This window comes from Crocodylus siamensis, chromosome 10 (assembly GCF_052110815.1).
Source record: "Crocodylus siamensis isolate JL-2025a chromosome 10, ASM5211081v1, whole genome shotgun sequence".
NCBI classification, from domain to species: domain Eukaryota; kingdom Metazoa; phylum Chordata; order Crocodylia; family Crocodylidae; genus Crocodylus; species Crocodylus siamensis.
This window is the reverse complement of record NC_143404.1, coordinates 28,028,009-28,051,780: the sequence shown is the minus strand read 5'-3', so window position 1 is coordinate 28,051,780 and position 23,772 is coordinate 28,028,009. Positions and strand designations below refer to the sequence as shown.

At 38.5% G+C, this 23,772-nt stretch overlaps 1 protein-coding gene across 1 annotated transcript in view; it reads left to right on the top strand.

The window, feature by feature from the left end:
• Positions 1 to 23,547, top strand: part of PANK3 (pantothenate kinase 3) — a 30,571-nt gene extending 7,024 nt beyond the window's left edge. The window contains exons 2-7 of the mRNA XM_090065307.1: positions 5,188 to 5,540; positions 7,562 to 7,815; positions 8,147 to 8,323; positions 11,062 to 11,185; positions 14,154 to 14,279; positions 16,312 to 23,547. Of these exons, the coding sequence (XP_089921433.1) occupies positions 5,188 to 5,540; positions 7,562 to 7,815; positions 8,147 to 8,323; positions 11,062 to 11,185; positions 14,154 to 14,279; positions 16,312 to 16,362 (1,085 nt within the window). The 3' untranslated portion in view covers positions 16,363 to 23,547. The remainder of the gene's footprint in view (positions 1 to 5,187; positions 5,541 to 7,561; positions 7,816 to 8,146; positions 8,324 to 11,061; positions 11,186 to 14,153; positions 14,280 to 16,311) is intronic.
• Positions 23,548 to 23,772: the final 225 nt, after the last annotated feature.

Genomic DNA, 23,772 nt, shown 5'->3' with positions numbered 1-23,772 from the left:
ACAGAATTAGACCATATGAAGAAATATGCAAGTTGATCGCATTGTGTGCCTCTTAATTCTACAAGGCTGTTGTGTAATCAGGTAAGAGGTTAGTGGTGTATCAGGTATCACAGTCAAATAAGGACAGTGGTGCATGCAGGAAATACTGTAAGATGTGTGAGTAAAATAAGTAATAGCCTTACATCCTGACTTTTTTTTGTTACCTAGTTAGTAAAACAATGCATATTCCATTTTATAATAGTAAAGGATCACACACTAGTAAAAACTTACTGATTGAGGGGATGGAAGAGGGTGAACAGGGATTACAAGGACTCCCCAGTATGTGGTTCATACACGCTACTTAATTAAACCTCTGTAAATTAGTTGAGTTGGAAGGTTACTCAAGTGAGGTCTGTTTTCTTTAGATTTTTACTGTTAAGTAATTAACCTGAGTAAGCATGGATATGATTTTGGCATGTCTTCGTTGTCAATGCCACCCTCGAAGCTTGAACTCTGCTAACTCTGGAAATGTCCTGTTTATAATTACTTGCATGGTAAGACAGTAAAATGTCCTTATGTTCTTGGGCTAAACCTTCACATAAACTGAATTAACTTGGTTTATATAACTGAGAAGCCTGTGTATTATATTTTCAGCTAGCTCTTCTAGGTACAGTGAGCTAACAGGACTTTTCCCCCTTTTTGCATTTATGGGAAAAAATGCCATATCAAGCTTGCATTGTTGTACTCCTTAGCCCCCCAAAACACCTGAGTAATTTTCTTAGTGCATACTGACAGGGCTAACCAAATAAACATCTGCTGGCATGAAACTTGATGCTGTGGTACATAAATGAAAAGACCAATCAGATTCTTAAATTTCTGAATTCTAATTTACTGTTAAGACTACCAATCACTGAATTTAGAAGAAGGTAGAGGTAGATAATGCTGTCATAATCTATTTCCAATTTAAAAAAAAGTGGCATGTTTTTCATTTTGCATCAGGTGGGGTAGAGTTTTTGCTAAAACTGTTGCACCTGTTTTTGTTGAGTATTCATGAAGTGTAAACTTGCTTTTTTCCTTACATTTATTTGTCAGTTGGGTTCAGTTTTCAAAGATGTTAGTACACATCTAACTGAGAGGGTTTTCCTACAAATGATTAAATATTAAGAGCTGAAATGAGAAATATCTACTGCACAAATGTAAAAGATACAGGGAAATCTTTCACAATCATTTGGGTGAGTTGCAAAGGAAAAGGTATGTTGTAATTACAAAGTATTCCTATCAACCAGAAAGGATCCTATGTATTTAGTATAATACTTGATTTCATTAAAAGGGGAGAAAAAGTCCACATTACATACTGGCAGTGGATTGGATCAACTTCTAAAAATCTTTTCTGGTCTATTGGGTAAATAAAGGTTCTCCTTTCTGTCTTGTGACACTGTATGTATTCAAGGGTATTTATTTAGGCACTACATTTGTCCCTGGATAAGTTGTGCCTATGTTTGTCCTGGAACAAAAAAATCCTGGGATTGGCATATACAGACATCACTCCTTCTAATCGGAGTTTACTGAGCAGCTGAATGCAGTGCAACTTTTCTGCCATAGATTCAGTTATATAATCTCAGGGTAACTGTACAGACATACTTGGCACTGTTCTGGGTTCAACTACTGCTACCTCTCTTCCAGGAAATGTTTTTAGGGTATATCCTGGTACAGTAGACATAGGTGTCTTGTCTGATTTGCACCTTGTCCCAAGATGAAATGTTTTATTCTAGGATAAATGTGACATTTGTGTGCCACACAAGAAATGTGGCTTTCTGGGAAGTTGCTTAATACTGAAGTGAACTGCTATCTGTAAGCTGCTACAGGAAGAATCTGGGCAGATTGCAGCAGGGTGTTTGGTCACACTGGTTGAGCTGACTGGTTTTACTCTTGCTGCTAGTGTTGGCCAAGGGGTGTTGCAGCTAGGCTAGTAGATAATACTCAGAGGCCACCCAGGCTTGGTAGCAAATGCAAAATAAAAGAAGTTAAATAAGTTAGTACTTGGCTGATTTCCAGTGGTTCTTTTAGGCTCCACTTCCTGGTTGCCTCTTATCTTTCAGAGGCTTTGCAGAGCCTGCAGGCTTGTGCAACAAAGCAAATGATGAAGCAAACAAAAACAGAGAAGAACCCTGCTCTGGGCTTTCCCCATGGCTGCTTAATGCCTGGTAACTCCAGGCAGCCTGTTCTCTGGACAGGTGCAGTCCCTTGAGGGAGCTTTCAGTGTCTTTATCTTTTCCACACTGGGCTCATGTGGCTAACCCTCTCTCACTCCCCACACCTGTGCCAGCTGCCTTGCTGGGGGACTCTCTACATCCCAGGATTTGGTTCCTCAGCCTCCAGTGAGTTCTCCCAGGTCTGGGGTGGGTGTGCAGAGGTACTTCTGGGGTGTAGGGCTGTTCAAACTCCCTTGAGCCCCTAGTAGCAGGGCAGGGCCCTGTTACATTATCTGAAAATGAAAAGTATTGTTAAATTGGGGAAAGAGTTGCAAACCGAACAGGTATCTACATACTAAGCAAAAATTCTTACTCGTGTTTCTCCAGTTATAATTAGACCGCAGTTTGTGTAGTTGTCAATTTTTCCTGGAAATAATCTGAATAGCTTACAGCAGGGATGCTCAACCCTTAGCCTGCGGGTCAGATCTAGCCCACAGATCTCCCCATGGATCCAGGACTGTCTCCTAGATAGGCGTGCTGGTAAGTGTGAGACCCAATCGTGGGGCAGAGGCTGGGCTCAGGCAGCATGGGGCCCCCAGAGCCTCATTCTGGCCAGGTGGGGCAACAGAGTCCTACACTGCCTCTGCCTTGCCCCCCCATGACCTGGGATTGGTCCCCAGGGACCAGTACCAACCCCACCCAACCAGGATCAGCCTTCAGCAGGGCTGAGGTGGTCAAGGGCACCAGAGGCAAAGCAGAGCCTGATCTGGCCCATGGGTCAGGCCTGCGCCAGATGGCCTACAGGGTCCAAACTGAGAACCACTGACTCAAGTGTAGGGGAAATTTTGGGTATGTAAACCCTGTGCATTTTACTTATTCAACAAATAGTGTAGCATTCTATGATTATTACGACACTTTTTTTTCCAGTGCTGTCAGTATGCAAGACCTTGCAGTGCTTTATGCACATTCTTGAATGTGTGATTTCATAGCCAGTTTCCTACTGCTTTCTCCATCCCCTCCCTGAAACACTAAAGAATTTTTTTTTTAACTGATTGATGTTTGTTGCTGACTTGCATGTTCAAACAGAGTTTAGATTTTTCTTAGGTATCTTTCAGAAAAAGTATTAAGACAGTCAGCCGTACTCTGTAGAAGTCAGTGAAATTTTGCCATTTTTCAATGGAAGTATTAATTGTATTCTGAGATCAAGAGAAAGTGACTGTTAGATGGAGGATTAAGTATTGGCTTTACCGTTGTTTTTCCACTAATTAGTAAGTCAGCTTTGTTGCCAGACACTTTGCAATCTGTGAGCTAAGCATGTAAACAAACTATCGTTCAAATGGCAACACACTGTTTAGTCTTGAATGCTTTTTAAAAATTGTAGGTGAACTTCCTCTGTCAAAGTTTGCATGGGAAGCAGAATATTTTGCATGTTATTGAGCAGGAATCCAAGGCTGGCAGCAACTACCCAGGGCCTGAGCTGGCTGCAGAGGCAGTGCCAGCCTGTTCCCACTGTTGGGGGAGGTTCAGGGAGAGCTGCTGTGCAGGCAGTAGTGGAACAGGCGGAGTTACTGGTCTGGGTAGTGCTGGAGAGGTGGCTATGGGGGGGCTGAGGAAAATTTTGGGGTGGCTGTAGCCCCCCGTAGTGCTACCCTTGCAGCTGGCTCATGGGCAGAGGGGGCTGGGTCTCAGTGGGCCACACTGCAGCCTGAGCTGGCTCCCCAGTGAAATACAGGGGCTGTGGCAGGCATCGTTGGGTAGTCCATCTTTGTTCTGCAGCCCAGCAGCACAGCCATGTGTGTGCAAGCATTTATGTGTCTGTTTGTTTGTTTGTGTGCCTGTGTCTAGTTCTGTGTAGGTGTTTCTGGTTTTGTGTACGTCAGTCTGTGTGTCCGGTTCTTTGTGTTTCTTTCTGTATGTGCATGTCTGTGCACATGTGTGTTTGGTTCTGGGCACGTGTGCGTGTCCACATGTCATTGCTTGTGTGTCTGCTTTTCTGTTAGTATGCATCTGGTTCTATGTTTTTGCATGTGCATGTGTATATCTGGTTCTCTCATTTCACAACATGCTTAGCAAAAAAAGAATATACAGCAATAAAGGGTAGTGTATGAAGTTCTGTTTATTGTTACCAGGTTTCAAATTTTTAGAAAACTTGGTATTTACTGCTTTAAAAAAAAAGTGGCATTTATGATTATTAACTATATTAATATGCAGTGCATCCTGCCATGTACCCCCACTCCATTTTTTTTTCCTGGCATTCCAGCACCTTACAAAGTAGACATTGTGGTTTTTTCGGCACTCTGACCAAAAATGCTGCCTACTGGTGTTGCAGAGGTTATTCTGTGATATTTGTTTATGGTATATGGTATTTAGTCTTCAAAAAGGATGCCATTTCATGATCTGCTTTAACTGGACTCAGTAGTGCACACATACAAAGATCATTTTAAAGGAATTGCTAATAATGCCACTTTCTTTATAGTTTGGTTCTATAGGTCCAAGTTGTTCTTTGGACTTGCCTTGAAGCAAAGTAATCATATTGTTTCCTAGCTCAAAGGGTATGCCGTCACAATTATAATTTACAGGTGTACAGTAAAAGTTCGGTTATCTGGCATCTTACAAGCCGGCATGCTCCACTAACTGGCATACCTGCTTGTAAGACAAAGTGAAACTGGAAGTGCCCACCGCGGGACTTACAGTTTCTCCAGCCCCCATTGCTCGGGGCAAAGCAGCCTGTGTTGCCGAGCCCCCACGGCCCCAGGGGCATAACAGGTTGTGCGGAACCTGCCTCCCTGTTTTGTGGGGGCCACAGGGCCCTGCAGGAGGGGTGGCGATGCCATGAGAGGGGTGGAGGGCGCCTCAGATGCGGCGTGAGAAGCAGCGGCCAGGGACACTCAATTAACCGGCATATTTTGTTATCTGGCTGGGGGATGCCGGATAACAGAGCTTTTACTGTATATTAGTTTTAGCTTGTAACAGCATTAATGCAATGTTTGTTTGTTTGTTTGTTTAACTTTTACAGCTTTCCCATGGTTTGGTATGGACATTGGGGGAACCCTGGTGAAACTTGCATACTTTGAACCAATTGATATCACTGCAGAAGAGGAGCAGGAGGAAGTTGAAAGCTTGAAGAGTATCCGCAAATATTTGACTTCCAATGTAGCCTATGGATCCACTGGCATTCGAGATGTCCACCTTGAACTGAAAGACTTGACGCTTTTCGGCCGAAAGGGAAACTTGCACTTTATTCGATTCCCAACTCATGACTTGCCTACTTTTATTCAAATGGGAAGAAATAAAAACTTTTCAACGCTACACACAGTGCTTTGTGCCACAGGAGGTGGTGCTTATAAGTTTGAAGAAGACTTTCGCACAGTAGGTAGTCTAACTTTGCTAGTATTGTAGATGGTGTAAAAGCTTGGGCTGTGGCTGGTTAATCGGTATACAACAGGTAGTAGGAATCATTTCAGTTCTTGTGCATTAAATAAGTGAGTAATTCAGTAGACGTTAAATCAGTAACCTCATAGAAATGTGATTCCTGGCGTGTACAATTGTTAGTCTCAATTATTTATATTATGTATAAATAAGGAAGATGGTCTTGATTACTGTTAGATCTGATCTTGAAAGCCAATTGGAAATTCCTTTCATGTAATGAAATAGGTTGCAGTACCTAGGTATAAAGAGAGATCTCACTTATTTTAAAATAACCTTTTTTACTTCTTGTTTTCTGTTTTGGGAGGCACTTGAGTTTAGACCTTTGTGCCATTATGCTTATTCTGGACCTTCTGTCCCATACAGTCATTGGTAGCTCTTCCTAGTCTTTCTGTGAAGTGAATTTAATCTGCTGTTCCACTTTTGTAGAGTGAATCAAGTCTAAGGAGACTAGTCTGATGCATTGTTATTATTCTGTAACACAGTGAACAGTTTCTACAGGGGATTCTTTTTTGCCAGGAATTTTAAAATGCTTCTTAACCTCTTCTGGCAAAAATGGCTATTTTTATATTTCAGCTATTGTGTATGTTGTTAAACAGGTGGGCTTCTGAAACAGTATCTGAAATGAAGAACTCCCTTTTTGCATTTCACCTATTGTTTTAAAATGTCTTCAGATTTCTCCCATAAGAGTCTAAATTTGAAAAAAAAAAGAATAAAAAAACACACCATTTTAATAGACTAGAACCAGCATTGGCAACAAAAGTCTGTCAGATTTTTGGTGGAGAAAGGAGAATCCTTATTCTGCTAGTTGACGAAGTTATCCAGGCCAAACATTATAATACAAGCCAGGGTCTAGTCCAGGGGCGGGCAGTTATTTTGGGTGGAGGGCCGCTTACTGAGTTTTGACAAGCCATCAAGGGCTGCATAACAGGCAGCCCAGCATAGATAAATATTAATTTTCTAAATTTTTCAGGGGCCCTGCGGGCCAGATGAAATGACTTGGCAGGCTGTATTTTGCCCACCCCTGGTCTAGTCTATACTGCAGAACAGCTGGAAAATCTGCTGGTAAAACTCCGACCGTACACATACTTAAAGCATCTTTGCTGGTGGCAGAGTAGTTTCCTCCACCAAATTGAGTAACATTTCTGTCGCCATCTGGTAGGTAGCAGAAGTTGGGTGTAGACACTGCTGCTTGCCATCATACTGTCAGAAGCTGAGGCCTCCCTGCAGTGCACTTAATGTTCTACAACACAGCAGAGCTGCCAGAAGAGCATGGATGTGTGTGGCCTCTGCTCATTCAGATGACTGCTGTGTGAACTTCTGGCACCAAGGCCTGCATCTTAGATTTCTTGAGACCCTTGAAGTGGTGGTCTAACTGAAGCTTTTAAACATTTGAGGCATTTATATTTTGTCACTTTACAAATGAATGTTTGCGTTCAAGATGGTTCCAGAGGTAATACAAAAAACTAAGTAGGTTTGCAAATATGATATATTGACTGAGAATATTTGAGGGTGATTTTGGGGGTGTTTGCTAAAAATCTGGTCTGGAATGACCCAGAAAAAAGCTAGTTTGTTTTGTTTTGTTTTGTTTTTTTACAGTAACTTAAAGCTAGCCTCTCTCACTCAGTGGTAGCAAAATAGCTTACTAAGTTCTAGTCCAGTGAAAGGTTATTTTACTGTCATATAGTAGCAAGAAGAAGGCATGTATAGACAGTTGCATGCTTTTTGTTGGTTGCCATTTTCCCCTTGGCATCTGGGATAATGCCCAGAATACACTTCATACCGGGAAAGCTACTGAGCAGCAGTGTATGGCACCACCAGAATGAAATAGATTTGCATTTGCTCTTGTGTTTGGCAGTGGTGGTTGCTAACTGGTGTGAGCTGAAAGCAAAGGCATCTGCATATGGGTAAGACCAACATACCTACTGTATGAATTGCTAACATTGCCCTTTTCTTTTTCACAGATTGGAAACCTGCAGCTGCACAAACTGGATGAGCTTGACTGCCTTGTCAAAGGATTGTTGTATATAGATTCAGTCAGTTTTAATGGCCAGGCAGAGTGCTATTACTTTGAAAATGCCTCGGAACCTGAGAGATGCCAAAAGATGCCTTTTAACCTGGATGACCCATACCCGCTGCTGGTTGTAAATATTGGTTCAGGAGTCAGTATTTTAGCAGTCCATTCCAAAGACAACTACAAGAGAGTAACTGGAACAAGGTAGTGATTTTAAACAGCAAGTTATAATTGGTACACAGAATAATGAGTCTAATATTAAGTTTTCAAACAACTGCTTCCTGCAGTTCCCAGAATAAAAATTGAGTAACTTTACTTATTGGAAAATATTTCCCTGGAATTACAGTTCTAAATCATTCTATATTTTTGTTCAGTTAGCTTGACAGATGAAGTTCACGTAAACACTTCTATCTTGATTCACAGTTAACTCTTTAGCAAGCAAGTTGCACTATGTATTAATCTATGACCTAATGCAGAGATCATTAATTAATTAAAGGAATTACCGTGTAAAGGTAATTATTTCTTTTTTAATTAGTCTAGGTGGAGGGACCTTTTTAGGTTTATGCAGTTTATTAACTGGCTGTGAAAGTTTTGAAGAAGCTCTTGAAATGGCATCCAAAGGGGATAGTACACATGCTGACAAGCTGGTCCGTGATATTTATGGAGGAGACTATGAACGATTTGGCTTGCCAGGATGGGCAGTAGCATCTAGGTAAGCAAAGACTTGCTTGTTGCCTTATAACAAACTGCTGTTGAGAATCCCTTCCTCCCCTTTCCCTCCCTCCCATTAATACAGAAATGGAAGGATTTTAAAAAGAGATGTTAGTTCACTATCATTTATCAGGAATAATTGCTTTTTGTGTACTTATTTTTACAGCTAATTAAACTGTGTTTGTATTTAAATATACGTACTCTTAAGTTTTACGAAATTTTAAAACCATGTGAACACATCTGATTACTGGCAAGAGAGGAATACTACAGTAGTTGCCTTTTGTAGAATACTGTGACCCCAACAGCTGAAACACAGCATCATATGCAAATATATATATATATTTTTAATGCCCTAAGTGACATATGTCAGAAGAGAGAGAGTCAAGGAAAAAAAAATAAAAAAACTGTTAAAGCTCCTCAATGAATTTTTAGCATTTTTGGCCAAGGGCTTTGAGAATGTAGTATCCAGTATTTAATCTGCCACCGTTTTTCTTCTGTTTTGCAATCTCTTCCTTTCTAGATTGATTTCACTTGTTTTTGTACATGTAGATCAGCCAGTCGAACTATTGCAAAATATTTTAGCCATTGTTTTTATTTATATATTGCATATAAACACAAAGCATAGGAATGATTTATTTTTAATTTTGATTTTTGAGGGTTTTTTGATTGTGAAATATCTTTGGGTGTTTTCTGACACTTTTTTCACAGCAGATACTCTGGGGATACTCTGGGAAATTTTAAACAAATTAATTTACAGTGTGGGCTTACTGGGAATAAATTAAAGCTGCTGTTACTCAAAGTGAACTTTTTTCATCGTAGGTTAATCCCTCTGCAGTCAATTAAGGCAAATAAATAAATGTTGGGCAATAATGTCCACACAATGGTTTAATACGTGCTGATTTCACAGCTATGACCCCCCACCCCTATTACAGTACTTTGTTTTGCCTATTCATAAGTTCTAGGTTTGGAATAGCTAGCAGTGAGAGAAATTAGAATTTCAGCTGTTGTCCCTAAGCTTAGTCTATGTTGCAAGATTTAGTCTGCCCTGAGAGTTTTGCTGGCATAGCTGCACGTGGGATCTTTTCAGACTTCTAGTCAGCTTAACTAAGTCAGCAGAACTTTTTGATGTAGACAAAGCCAGAGTCACTAGTGGTGAAGTAACATGCATATTTTAAGGAATCCTTGACTTAGTGTTGTTCAACTTGGAAAGTTCTGGGCTTCTATAAATTAATTGTCACAATTTATCATCTCTGGGAGTTGCTTTTCATTTCAACATATGAACTTATCACTCAGTTCTGTGCTTCAGTGTTTCTCTGTATTAAACATTCAGAATAACTGATTATTCAGTTATTCTGCAGCTTCTGTCAAACCCAATTGTTAGCTCGTCACAATGTTTTGTAAGTGTAAAGCTGTTTTAAGCCAGTTTCAGTTCGGTGGGTAATTATGCCACCAGCAAATTTGACAGTTGGGCAGTCCTCCAACAGCAGCCAGTTAATACTTCACTTTGCAAGCTTGCTTATTAGTTGGTCTGTGCTTCATTAGCTTCTAGGTATTTGGAAGCTGGAACTTGGGAGAAACTAGAGAGGAAAGGCTAGTGAACTTGAAGCAGACAGTTTTTAATGTAGACAAATAATGCACTTATAGTCAGCAGAAAGACTGACTATCAACTGTTTCTATGGCTGTTTGAATTTATTTTTCTCTTTAAACGGGCTCTCCCTCCCCAGGAAACTTTTTTGTTTCTATTTTTTATATTAAGTTGGCATCTCCTGTATGCTATCTCTCTCTGCTTTTTCTCTTCTGGGATTTCATGACGCTTCCAAAATGAATACCAATTTCAGTTTTGGAGTGTTTTATAGTAGGTAAACATTCTCTTATTTACTTGCCCCTCGGTTTTGCTTCAGCTACCTGGAGAGCAACATAAGGATTATATGTGAAGTGAGGAATAAAGGCTGCCTTTTCAGAAGCTGCAGAATTGGCTGTCGAGACTCAGAATTAGTTCCCTGTGCTTTGTCTAGCATGGAATAGTAGCACCCAGGAAAAGGAAACATCAGTTGGAGATGTTTCCTCTAGCATCTGTAAACCAATAATGGTTGGTGCTAGGGAGGGTATTGAATAGGGGAGATCATTCTAGGTATATTCAGTTCAGTGCTCTCCCTCCATAGCATCTACTCCTGCTATTGTCAGAAATAGAGTACTTGGTCTGACCCAGTACCGCACCTCCTGTGTTCTTACGTTCTAAAATAATGTGACAAGCTATATCTTCGTTAAATTTCATAGCCTAAAAAGGAGGATTTACATTTATGGGGGCTCTTTTTTTAGCTGGTCTGGACATTTCCAGAAAAGAAAGAGAAGCAACAATACATCATAATCTCAGTTGTTAAATTATTACCTTTTAATGAAGATTTGAAAAAAAAGATTATTTAAAATTTGGAACAAATAGGAGATGTAAGGGGAGATAAATTACCTCCAAGGAAAAAAGGGACTGGGATTTAATGCATGATGTCTGCTGCTCTCAACCCATGACAGGTGAATGCTAAACCATGCTAGCTTTACCTTTTCCTCTACCACACGGTAAAAGCATGCCCTGAGGCAGCTACCATAAAGCAGCTGACTTGTAGAAAGTAATTTGTATACCCATCCCCCTAAATCTGCTCTCGGCATGGAAACTATACTTAAAACCTGTTGTAAATGCAAAATGTATCACTCTGTACGTTTTTCCCCGCCCCCTCTTCTTTCCAGTTTTGGGAATATGATCTACAAAGAGAAGAGAGAATCTGTTAGTAAAGAAGACCTGGCTAGAGCCACATTGGTTACCATCACCAATAACATTGGGTCTATAGCACGGATGTGTGCTGTTAATGAGGTAATCTCAAAGGAGGGTGGGAGAAGTGTCAGAAAAACTTTGTTCTTACTGTGGGGTCGCGAGTTACTTGAACTGCTAATATTTAACAGTTGTCCTTTCAAGTCTGTTACCACATTTTCAGATGAAGCAAACAGACTTCCGTTGGCTCTGCAGAATGCCTTTTAAGAGTCATCTGGCTTGAGAATTCATTCTCTAGTAGTAGTAGCAATCGGGAAGTCAGCATGGATTCAGCAAGGGCAAGTAATGCCTAACTAACCTGATTGCCTTCTATGATGAGAAGTGGTTCTGTGGAGGTGAGGAGTGGATGTGATGTAAGGCTTTTGTTTCCCGCAGCATTCTTGCAAGCAAGCTAAGGAAGTATGGATTGGATGAATGGACTGTAAGGTGGGTAGAAAGCTGACTGGATCGTTGAGCGCAGCGGGTAGTGCTCGACAGTTAAATGTCTAGTTGGCAGCTGGTTTCAAGTGGAGTGCCCCAGGGGTCAGTCCTAGGGCTGGTTTTGTTCAGGATCTTCATTAATGATCTGGAAGATAGGATGGAGTATACCTTCAGCAGGTTTGCAGATAACACCAAGCTTGGCGGGGGGAGTAGTAAATATGCTGTAGGTTAGGGCTAGGATTCAGAGTGACCTAGACAAATTGGAGGATTGGTCCAAAAGAAATTACATGAGCTCAACAAGGACAAGTGCAAAGTTGTGTACTTAGGACAGAAGAATCCCATGCACTGCTACAGGCTTGGGACCAACTGACTAAACAGCCGCTCTGCAGAAGAGAACCTGTGGGTTACAGTGGACAATAAGCTGGATATGAGTCAGTGGTGTGGCCATGTTACCAAGAAGGCGAGCAGCATACTGGCCTGCATTAATAAGAGCATTGCGAGCAGATGGAGAGAAGTGATTCTTCCCCTCTATTTGGCACTGGTGAAGCTACATCTGGAGTATTGTGTCCAGTTTTGGGGGGTCCCTGCTGCAGAAAGGATGTGAACAAATTAGCAAGAGTTCAGCATAGGGCAGTGAAAATGGTTAGGGGACTGGAGTACATGATTTCTGAAGAGAGACCAAGGTGAACTGGACTTAGTCTAGAGAAGAGAAGACTGAGAGGGTCTTCTCAGGGTATTTGATAGCAGCCTTTAACTACCTGAAGGGCGGTTCTAAAGAGGATGGAGCTAAACTGTTCTCAGTGGTGGCAGATAACAGAACAAGGAGCAATGATCTCCAGTTGCAGCAAGGGAATTTTAGGTTGGATATTAAGAAAAACTTTCTCTCTAGGAGAGTGGTGAAACCCTGAAATGTGTTACCCTGCGAGGTGGTGGAATCTCCATCCTTGGCAGTTTTTAAGGCCTGGCTCAACAAAGCCCTGGCTGCAGTGATCTAGTTGGGGATGGTCCTGCTTTGAAAAGGGTTTGACCAGATGACCTGCTGAGGTCCCCTTCCAATCCTGATTTTGTATAATATATGAATAATAAATGAAAGTCTTCTCCCATTTAAAAATGTGGTGAAAAAAGCATTGGGTTTTGCTGAATTTGAGCTGTTTTATAAAAAAAATTTTTAACTATTGCAAAATTTCGCTTTTGAAACATCAGTTGCCATGAGTCTGAAGAAGGATTGCTCCATTGCATCTTCTCAGAGATTTGTCTAATAGCTCCAGAATACATTTGAGGATTATTTCCACTACTGTTTGCATAGAACAGTGAATAGCAATGAGAGCCAAGAAACAAGAAATATACAGGCCCTAGAACTGCACAGTGAAGGCTGGAATAGGAAAGAAGACTGTGGGAGAGGAGAAGGCTTTTTCTACTTCGGTAGTCAGCAAGATGGCGTGTAGCTTCCAACAAAGATGCTATTAGCCACTATAAAATAAGAAATAAGAGTGTGTCTTCATCTCCATTGGTGATCCCTCCCTCACTTTCTTTAGTATTTATCTTTTTCCAGTAAAGGGCTTTTGGGGTGGGGAGTTGGGTCTTTTGCTTTCTTACAAAGAAAAGCCTACATTAAAATGGGAAGGATAAGTAACTAAAAAATATGATAAGCAAAGGAAATCAAATTGTTATACCTTAAGTATGTGAATAAATAAACCCCAGTAATCCAGTAAACCCCTAGACTGACCTTAATTCATTCCAGTAATGATGCTATGTAATAACTGTAAGATTCTGATTAAATATAATCTGGTCCCAGATTAAACTCTTCTTAAAGAGCTTCATTTTCCCCACACCACCACTGAGCAGAGTTAATAAATATTTCTGTACCTTAAAATTAACTTCTCACAATGAAAAGGGGATTAGGCAGATGAGTGTTTATTCCTTTGAGCACAGGTAACAGATGGACATGCCACAAGTTTTATCCTAATTTGAATGAATATTCATGTGTCACTAGTATGTGCTCTAGTAAAATATTCTCCTATTTTATATGTTTGATTCTCAGTCTCATTCAGTCACTGGAGCTTAATCTCATCAGTTTTATTTTCAGTTCAGATGTCTCCACAATTGGAGAATACAGTGAAAAAACTGAAAATTAAATTTGACTACATTTATCACTTGCCTAGTATGCATTTTAATTTCATTTCTAACAGTCTTGTTCTGCATGTGTTCAGCGCCAAGGAACATCTGTAATATCTCAATGTCTTTGGCTTCTTTACAGTGCTGCCTTGTTGCATATGGATCAAGCAGCATTGTACAGGGCTATGAAGACACTGAGTCTTGCTCTACCACAAATAAGATATTTGGTTTAGTTGTACTTTTTGTTTGGATTGTTTCAGTTTTTTTGAATAATTCCTATTTTGTAAAACTGTGCAACTTTAAATTTTAAATGTCTCTGCTGCTGATCTTTTCTGTTAGTTCTGGAATGTTTTAAAGATTGAACCAAAATTATATACTGACAGATGTGACAACCTATTTTTATGTCAAAGATTTGTAAAGCTGCTCTGGACACTGAGGAATCATATAACACTCAATTTTTTTCTTTCTGCTTTAGAAAATAAACAGAGTTGTGTTTGTTGGCAATTTTTTACGTGTGAATACTTTGTCAATGAAGCTTCTTGCATATGCACTGGATTACTGGTCAAAAGGCCAGCTAAAAGCTCTGTTCCTAGAACATGAGGTATGTTATAAACACTTACAAATAAAAAAATTATTACTTGTAATCTCCAACTCACCTCTTAAAAGTAATATCCAGACACCCATCAGATACTCAGAATGCTCACAGTAGTGTTAATTTTCAATAAGTAGCTTTGATTAGGGGGTCATGAAGAATCAATAGGCAAATTTTAATGGTGAAGTTTGTCCTATTTGGATGAGGAAGTCTTCTGGTCAGTTGAACACCTAGGCATTTCACTACCAAGTCTACAGGCAGTGAAGGGATTTGAAAAGGTTATGCATCATTGAAGTTTGATGGCAAATAGCCTCAAGAACTGAATATGTCAGAAAAATAAAACCCTTTGTAGCGCATGCATTGAACATGCATGGTCTCCGTTTTACCTGAATTCATTTTTATGCTATGTGAACTTATGCTAATTTTTTGAGAACTCTGGGATATATGGAGCTACTAGATGTCGTTTACATAACATTGACACTTAAACGCTTAACAGTACTTCCATCTTGCAGCTCCATCTTGATATGTAAAGTTGATGGTAGGTGTTAGTGTTCTAGGTCTTGCAGAAGCAGTTGCCTGTATCAGTTCTCTGGGTCAGTTCAAAGTAGGACTTGAAGGGAAAGACTTTAGTCATTTTAGGAAAATTCCATTTGCCCCATAGTTTCTTGGAGACAATGCAGAAATATTTTAATACCATCAACTTCTGCTGAAGAGGTTTATTTCCTTTCCTTTCTGAGGTAGTTGATTATTCAACAGGGCAATAAGTATGGGATGCGTCTTTCTGCAGCCTGACAGTTTGAGGGATGTAAAGAAGTGGCCACTGACTGGACATTTATACTATACTTTGTTAGCATATTTTCACATCTTGAAAGGTCACAGGTCAGAATCCTAGTTGTCCTTTTAATCTTTATACAACTGCTGCTTACAGTGAACAGTTCAAATTTCAGGAAAACCATTTGTTTACTTTTATTGGTGGTCTAACACCTGGCTACAGGTACATTCTGCAAAATTAGCTGATTCTTCATATTGAGAGAACATGTCCTGGTTTGACTGCAGGTAATTCATGTTAAAGAGTCTTATGGTCCAGCCAGGGTGTCAACTTGTTGCCTCTTGGAAGATGACCAGTAAACTCTGATAGATCTACTACAAGCCTACAGAATGCCAGTGGTATATGACATTCAGTATCAGATCTTTTTAGTTGATCAGTTCTCCATTTTTTTTTCTTTTCGTTTCAGTTTGAATATGGAACCAAGATGACTGTTGGAGCAGGCATCTCAGTGATAGTATCTATAGTTGTTAGTTGTACTTCCTTGCTAATTGTCTGTGGGTTCTACTTGGTTTGGTTTTAGATTCTGGTATTTGGCAAGGTCTAGAAGTCTCTGGAGATCATAATAGTGCTCTTTTAGCATTTTTTCCAATTAAGCGCAAGAAGGGGTTTTATAACAAAGGCATGGCTCTTGCATTTGTCTGCAACATAAAGATTCAGTCCAGAGTGTAGCTTGCTGTGTTTGGGCCTTTCCAAAATCAGTTTTATTCTGTGGTCATCGTCTCTTGCTTCAGTGAGTTCTAGATTGTAGGCCACTACTGAGCAGGGGCAGAACTTACACTATCAAGCTACTTACTGCTAGTAGATGTTACCAGTAGGAGACTAGGGTGGAATTGGGCAGAGAAGTTTAGAGTAGTGCATTGGTGTGAATGTTAAAGGTCACAGGGTAGTTGTCATTTCTCAGTTCTTCTGAAAAGCATTTCCTGTGTGGGGTCAAGTATTATTGATACATGCCTGGAAATGCTTAAGATATATTAGTAAGTGAAATGATTCATAAATTTTAGGGAAGAGAGTCAAGTAGGGCAAGCATTCTTTTAAGAGCAAAGGGTTTGTGTTTGTAGAGCTTTGGAAACTTTGCATGAAGGACAGTGTAGCACAAGTAAACATTGTTCTTTTCAAGTCCTCACTTCGGGTTAAGAAATGTATTTCTGAATACTGAATTTTAAATGTTATGGTTCAAACTTAGAATGACAGCTTTTTTCTTTAAATAAACAGGGGTATTTTGGAGCTGTTGGTGCTCTTCTTGGGTTGCCGAATTTCAGCTGAAGTCCCAGATGTCTTTACGCTGAGCTGCTTTCCACTTGGATGACATTACTGCATTGTTTAAATCAATGGGAACCAAAGGAAAAAAGCAGTGGTTTTACTGTAAATGTTTTTAAATTTAAAAGTGGTAAGCTGCTGGATATTGCCATTTTAAAGAAGTGGAATCTTACCATGTTGGGCATTTATAAGTAAAATATTAGAGGGGTTTGTTTGTTTGATGTACTCCAGTACACATAACCAGTATTGAACTTTTAATATGCAATACATCCTCTGAAAAACAAGCTTCCAAAAGAGAGAATTCCAGCTCCTTATGTGTCTGGCACAAAATATTTTGGGCTTTAATGCTAAGCAAATCTGTTTTGTATGTAATCTGGTGTAGATGGTGTAGATCTATCTATTTGTTTTAGTCCTAGTTTGCCTTGTTCTAACAGCAGAATTTCTGTTGTATGTTTCAAAACATTGACTTAAAAAAAGGGGTGCCATCAACAAAAGGAAAAAGAAAAGTTGTATGTAGTTTAAAAATGTCGTCTTATAATGATAGGAAAGTGTTATGGCATTAAACACATTTCAGTAATCATGGTATTTGATATAAAACAGGGAGGAAATACAAAAAAATCTCCTCTGCCTTGTAAGCACAAAGCAGAGAAGGGCAGTAGCAGCTACTACTGCAACTGTACTTTATCTGTGTTTCTGAGGATATGTGGTTGCTCAAATCAGCAGCACATGGGGAATCTTGGCAAGACCATCTCTTTGAACTAGGTTTGAGTCAAAGAACAGCAAGGCTTTAGAAAGGATCTGTCTAGATCAAGCAAACTCTTGATTTCCACCACTTTCAATATCAAATCCACCATAAAACCTGGCGCAGTTTATAGTATCTACCCAAAAGAGACTAAGGACTAAAATAGCAGTAGTGTTAAAGTTTGTAAATCTGAAGTGTCGATCATCTTTATGAGTAATCAAGCATACCTTCAATTGCTTTTTTTTACTGGTTTGAAGGATGGTTAGTTCTTCATTTTTTAGATGTATTCTCAACTTTGAGCTTATTAAAAAAAAATAACAATATTTTTATACATGTATTTGGAATTGGAGGTTTGTTTACAATGGCTTCAGAGTTTGTATTGCAATGTCAAAAGGACCAGTATTCAGTACACTTAGCAATAATTGGAACTGCATATTGATCTGTGGCCTTGGGATAAATTCCATATTTTGTAACTAGTCCTTTTTTGCCTGAATATTTCGTTCTCACAGTGGTTTAAAAATTTACAGTAGTGTATTTACTGTGATGTCTAGTGCTGCAGTCAAATGAGCTACTAGATTAGAAAGACCATTTCAGAGATCGTCAGCTATGTGCTAGCATATTTAGCATCTCTAATAAGAAATGTCCAGCTTTTACGGTACATTGAGAGAGGTTTTTTTCTTTTAAATATAAAGGAAACATCAGAATAAAATCTGATAAATTAGATTTTCATGTTTGTAAATGAGTGTTAGTCTAAAAAGTAAAGAGAAAAAGATTAATAGACAATTCCAGAATGTTGCTATATTTCATTATAGCAGCATCTGAACTTTTTAACCATATTCTCTAACCCACAATGTACACAGAAAGGATTGAATGTACTAGGTAAAACTTCTTTAAGTTGAACTCCTTTTAAACTGGAGATTTTAGAAATTCCTACAGTCCCGAAGTGTAGTGATTTGTACAGATAGCCACTTTATTCAACTTGGAACAGTGCCAACTTCAGACATAGTTTGATTGTTATTGCTTCTGGGTACTGAAGGCAGATATTCATTTTGAGTATATTGAAATATTGCTTCAGTTAGAAAATGGAAAACCTCATTCTCCAAGTGATCCTATTTTGAAGGCTATCTTCAGTCTGTGAAGCAGATGAGCACATTGGAGTAACATGTCTCTCTAAAAGCTGCTACAAGTTTCAAGCCATGATGTAGTACAAGAAGTATAATATGGTTTGTAAGGGTAGTTCATTAAAACAGATTTATTCTATACATTTTCCACAAAGGAAAATGTTTTTGAAGATTTATTGTAGGAACCTCATACAGAGTTTCACATCCTGTATTCATGGGATTCCTAGATGTTGGAGCACTTCTGTCTCATTCTTCTTGCAGTTTTTCACAAGAAACAGTTCAACTAGTCCAGGTAAATTGTGAGAGAATTTATTCTCTGTATATCCTGTAGTACTGAAACAACCTAAAAATTGCTTTTGAAATAGTAATTAAAAGTAATTTATATATACTGACCAGCAGATATTAAAGTAAGATTTAGTCGCAACTTTCCTTTTCCATTCTAGTCTTTTTAGGAAGTCTAACAGAGAAATTACCCTGGTCAATTCAGGACATAATTAATCAGTTCTGGAATAACAGACAGAACATGTTGACAATTTAGGAATAAACTTCTTCTCTTAAACTTGAAAAAGATGGCTTCTGGTCTATGGTTCCATCAGTATAATTATGTTGACCTCTCCAAGAAATATCAGACAAGTTTTCTGCCCCTAATCTACAATAAGAGTAATTCACATCAATAAGGATTATGTTCAGGAAAGTTTTTGCAATGTGTTTGGTTGTTCTTTCAAAACAGAAAATTTGTTGCTCCTTTTGTCACCCAAGTTGATAGGTATTACAGATATCTATATATAGATATATATACAAGCGTGGAGGCTGCTCCAATGCACTGGAATTCTACTGTGTTGGAGCAGTCTCAATTAATTGAGTCTGCTGGAGCCTGGTAATTATTGCGCTCCAGCTGCCTCGTGTGTCTCATGTATCAGCGTCCCTGCACTTAAAATTGTCAGCAGGGGCACTTAAACTAAAGTTAATTCAAGGAGCTTTAGTTCAGATATCCCCGTCACCTTTTTTAAGTGCAAGGTTGCTGCTACACGAGACGCAGTGGTGCTTTAATTAGAGGGGCTCTTGAAGTCACTCTAATTAAAGCTCCACCATCACCACCACCCCTGGAACATGTATAAAAGTGCCCTGTGAGATTTAGCTTTAGATCTTTTAATCTGGATTCCTGTGTACAATGTAAAAGTCTGTACTCTCTCTGTACAGCAGAGTGATTTGATTCTTCTTCATATTTGCTGTTGTTACTTCGCATTTAATATTTCTGCCTCTGAGCTAGTCAGTGTCCCTTTGCTGTAAATTGAATCAAGTAGCAGCTGAATCTAGCAGAGGAAGCGCAGCAAATGCTTTTTCAAATGTACAGGTTTTCTGAACTGCTCTCTCTTCAAGTGGGACCATTTCCTTCAAAGAACAGATTTTTTTTTCCTCCTTTAAAGGAAGAAGCAAGCTCGTTCTGAGTGTAGTAACACCCAGATAAAGCAGCCACATGAGTGCCTTTCATTTCTTGTATGGTGCCAACAATGCTGGATTTGCTAGCTCTGGAACTTAGTGCAGGAGCATTCCTGGCAATAGTTCTACTGTTTTCATTCTGTAACACTTACTAAAGATGTCAACAATAATACTTTTATCAGCATTGTAAATGATCTCTCAGACCTGACACACAACAGTCAGGAAGATGGTTCAAGTTTGTTGGTCTCCCATCCTCCTGGCAAACTGTTCTACTTTTGCTGGAATCATTACTTAAACTAGTCTCTTTTCATTCATCCCTCTCATTTGGCCCTTCCCCAGGCGTCACTTCCGACTTTAAGGGGCCATTGTCTCTCTGCAGTGGTGTTAACATTTTAGCCACCCAAGTTTAGGCTATTTCTATATCAGACACTTCATTATTATATGAAAATACCATTATGGTCTGGCTGGTATGGTAGAAAATCTTTAACTACTTCAAAAACCGTCCCAAATCTGCTTAAGGGAGCTAACCACTTTAAGTGAGAAGCAATATTGCTCTGGTGCATTTTGGACTGTTAACACATTGGGGTAAATATAGTATTTCTGTAAGTATTTTTCTGCTGAGTCCTTTTTAATGAATCCATTAGATTGTTGCCACTTGCATAAACAACTTCCTAGAAGGGCTCATTAAATTTAGACTCTAGGCAAGAGTAGCAATATGAATAACTTTTCTTCCCCTTTTATTCTTTTAAGAGCTTTGTCAGAGGTGCTTAGGCACCTTTTGAGGATGTCAGCCTTTTTTCTTTGATTGACATACTTCCAGCAACAAATTATCCATAAGGTCCTGTCGGCACTTCATAAAATACCCTCTGGCACTATTTAAATTAATGGCGTTAATAGAGTTAGAAGCCAGGTTGTACTATTAGCTTAACCTGTGTGTTAGAAATTGAAGAGAAGTGTAACTATAGTCCTTCTAAAAGTATTATTAGGACTGTTAATCTTATTTGAGGAGTTACATTTCTCTTGCTTTTAAGTGGCAGTTAGTATGTATCCTGTATATATAGGTTGAGGGATTCCTTGTTCTTTTAGCTTGGAGAAAATAGTCTTTGTTACACCACAGCTTTTATATTTTTCCTGAACCAGTGTAGGTCCAAAAATTCGTATTTTTTAGAAACCAGTCCATTTCAAGTAATGGTGGCAATAATCTTCCCTAAATGTTTCAGGAAAGCGGTGAGAGTTTGCTTTCATATAATTCAAGTGCTTTCATTTGGAGCAAAATAATCTGTGTTCTGTAAAGTGTCCAGTGTCTCTTATATAATTATTCAGCTTGCACTCATGCCTCTGTACTGCTTTATAAGTATATTGCATTCATTATGCACCCTCTGAAACAACTGATATTGTAAGAAGACAAGATGTCTTTGATTCTGTTCAGAACTGTGCTAAGACAATTTTGTTTAGCATTTAAAGCAAAACAAAAAAAGTATTATGAGTGTGTCAGTACTGCTAATTGGGTACAATCCACTATTTCTCCTGCAGTTATTGAAACCATAATGAAGGTACCTTTTAACATGGTAATGTTTTCCTTATGAAGGAGGCTTCTTCATCCTTCCTACAAATATATATATATATATATATATTTTAATCAAAAAATATATAGAGGAGGAATTAACAAAAATGTTGTGTAAGATTTAAGTGTTTATGACCTAGATGCATGGGTTATAGTACAAAAGCAAACAAACATGTTATAGAAACAATAACTGAAGTGAAGTTTTGCGAGAAGACCTCTGCTTTAGGCCACACCATCGTGGAAGGGTAACTTTTAGCTTGCTGTGCCTAAAATGTGGGAATCAGTTATCTAAATCTGTAGAAACAAACTTTGTATTTGAGATGGAGCTAATATGGAGGACCACAAATGCCTTATGCAGTCTACTGGGGTTATTCCCTGGTGATATTCCACAATGTTCTTAAATGCCCTGTGTATCAGTTACAATATGGCTTCTGTTAATACATTCCAAAGATTGTTACCAATATTCTATAATCCATAATAAAAAATCTTCAGTGAGGTCTTTTTAATAAAGAAAACAAAAGTCTGCAAGCAAGGCTATTTGGCAAGTTGCTAACCTGCTCACACTTGATGTCTATAGAACACTAACAACCAGCCCTCCTGAAACATCAAGAGATGTGCTAACGGAAGAATATTTGAGTAATCCTGGTTGTTTAACAGAGTGCCAAGCCCTGCACACACTGTAGATATCCAAATAGCCTGATGACTTAAGTAGGTACTACCTTAAGCAGTAATGAGCAAGATTTGGCTCCAAGGTCTTCTCATATGTAGTTAAATGGAGAACACAGTAGTGCTTCTTTGCATATTACTGCTGGTGCTAAATCACTTGTTGAAAAATTTAAAATCTAAATACAAGTTGTAAAGACTGTTTATGACCTGGTCCTTTTGACTGACTTGAAATTTATCACTCAGATTTCTTCTGGCCTTATTTCAAGCTTACCTTTTTAATATGTATTCTGTGGTTCATTAATGTTGAGAGTCATTTGTGGGATGGGCTTTCTGTGCTGCTTTCTGTAAAGCAGGTAACATTTAGTTTGTGTATTATATCAGATCATCTTCCATTTCTAGATTTCAGTTGTAAGAGTAGTTTAGGTATTAATCTTACAGTTTACCATCCATTGTCACTGTAGCTGTTTAAAGTAAAAACAGTTCTTAGTACCACCTATAATAGTTTGGCATACATCCTTTGGTTAATTCTTAAAAAAGTATGGCCATTACTGTAAGCATTTTTGTTTGAAAGTTGTAAATATATACATTTAAAACTACGTTTAAGGATGAAATGTTAAATTGGTCCTATCCATAAGAGAATCTGAAATATGGAATACAAATTGTTAGTTTGGAGTCATATATTTTAATTTTAACTAAATATTTTCATAATTTCATAGGCATCAATTTTAGACCATTGTGAATACAAAGACTTGGAACAGTTGCATTAATTCAGATTGAACATTTCAAACTAAAAGTAAAAAAGAGTTATGAATGAAGACATGAAGACAGTTTGTTACAATGCCAAGAAGCTCAAAAGTAATGGGGTTGAACATTTGGGTATTTGAATTATGATGGGGAATAAGGAGAATTTTGATAGGCGGCATCATCTTTTTTTTACGCTGGTCGTAATAGGACTTTTGGCATTTTAATCATACATATTTTTATCTTGGTTGTCAAGCAATTGTCTTGCAGCATGCAGGCCGTCTAGTGACCAAATCGTAATTTCAGAGGGGGATGGGAGGAATTTGGGGGCTGGGGGAAGTTGGTTCTTTATCAGAACGGATGGCAAATTCATAAATTGCAAACCCACATGGAGAAGACTTTCTTCTATGAGCCATTTTGGTTCAGTTGCCTTATTCTATTGCATTGTACTCATGTTATGTCTCAGCTTTTTTTGTTTACTGTTCTGACACTGAAGATGTGATGTAAAAAATGTATGATGTGATGCAAATTTTATTTGTAAAATTACTAAATTATACCTTTATGTAATCTATAATACATCTCTTGTAAATTGTTTAATTTATTTTTCATTTTATAGATGCTCATTACTGAATGTACAGAATAGATTTCTTTAATATGTCACTAAGTCTTTTTGTTGTGGCCAAGCTGGGGCCAATACTGTAATTCATCCCCATTAAAACTGTATAAATCTTAACTGCCTGTTTGCATGATTGAAGTTTGAATTTAATTTACTTATTCATACTGCCATAAACCAATTTCAGTATGTTGGGCCTACTTTTTATAGATTATTTTCCTGGTTTTGTTAATGTTTGTTCTGTATGAATGTTGAAACAGTACTTTTGTCTTACTTTTCCTAATAAATAACTCCAGATTGTTCAGTCGTGTTTCTCCTTTGTTCTGTTCTTGGATTAATCATGTGTAACATCAGTAATTGATGCTCTGTACAATTACAGGTGGTTTAATAGTTGAGGAACATGTCTGTTATCTTTTCTTCTCTTTACCTTCTACACTTGTGTAAGGCAGTATAAAGGGCAAGTTGATGCATTCTTCCTGCATTACTAAATACTGATGTGTGGATTCCATTATTTTGTTTCATGCTTTAA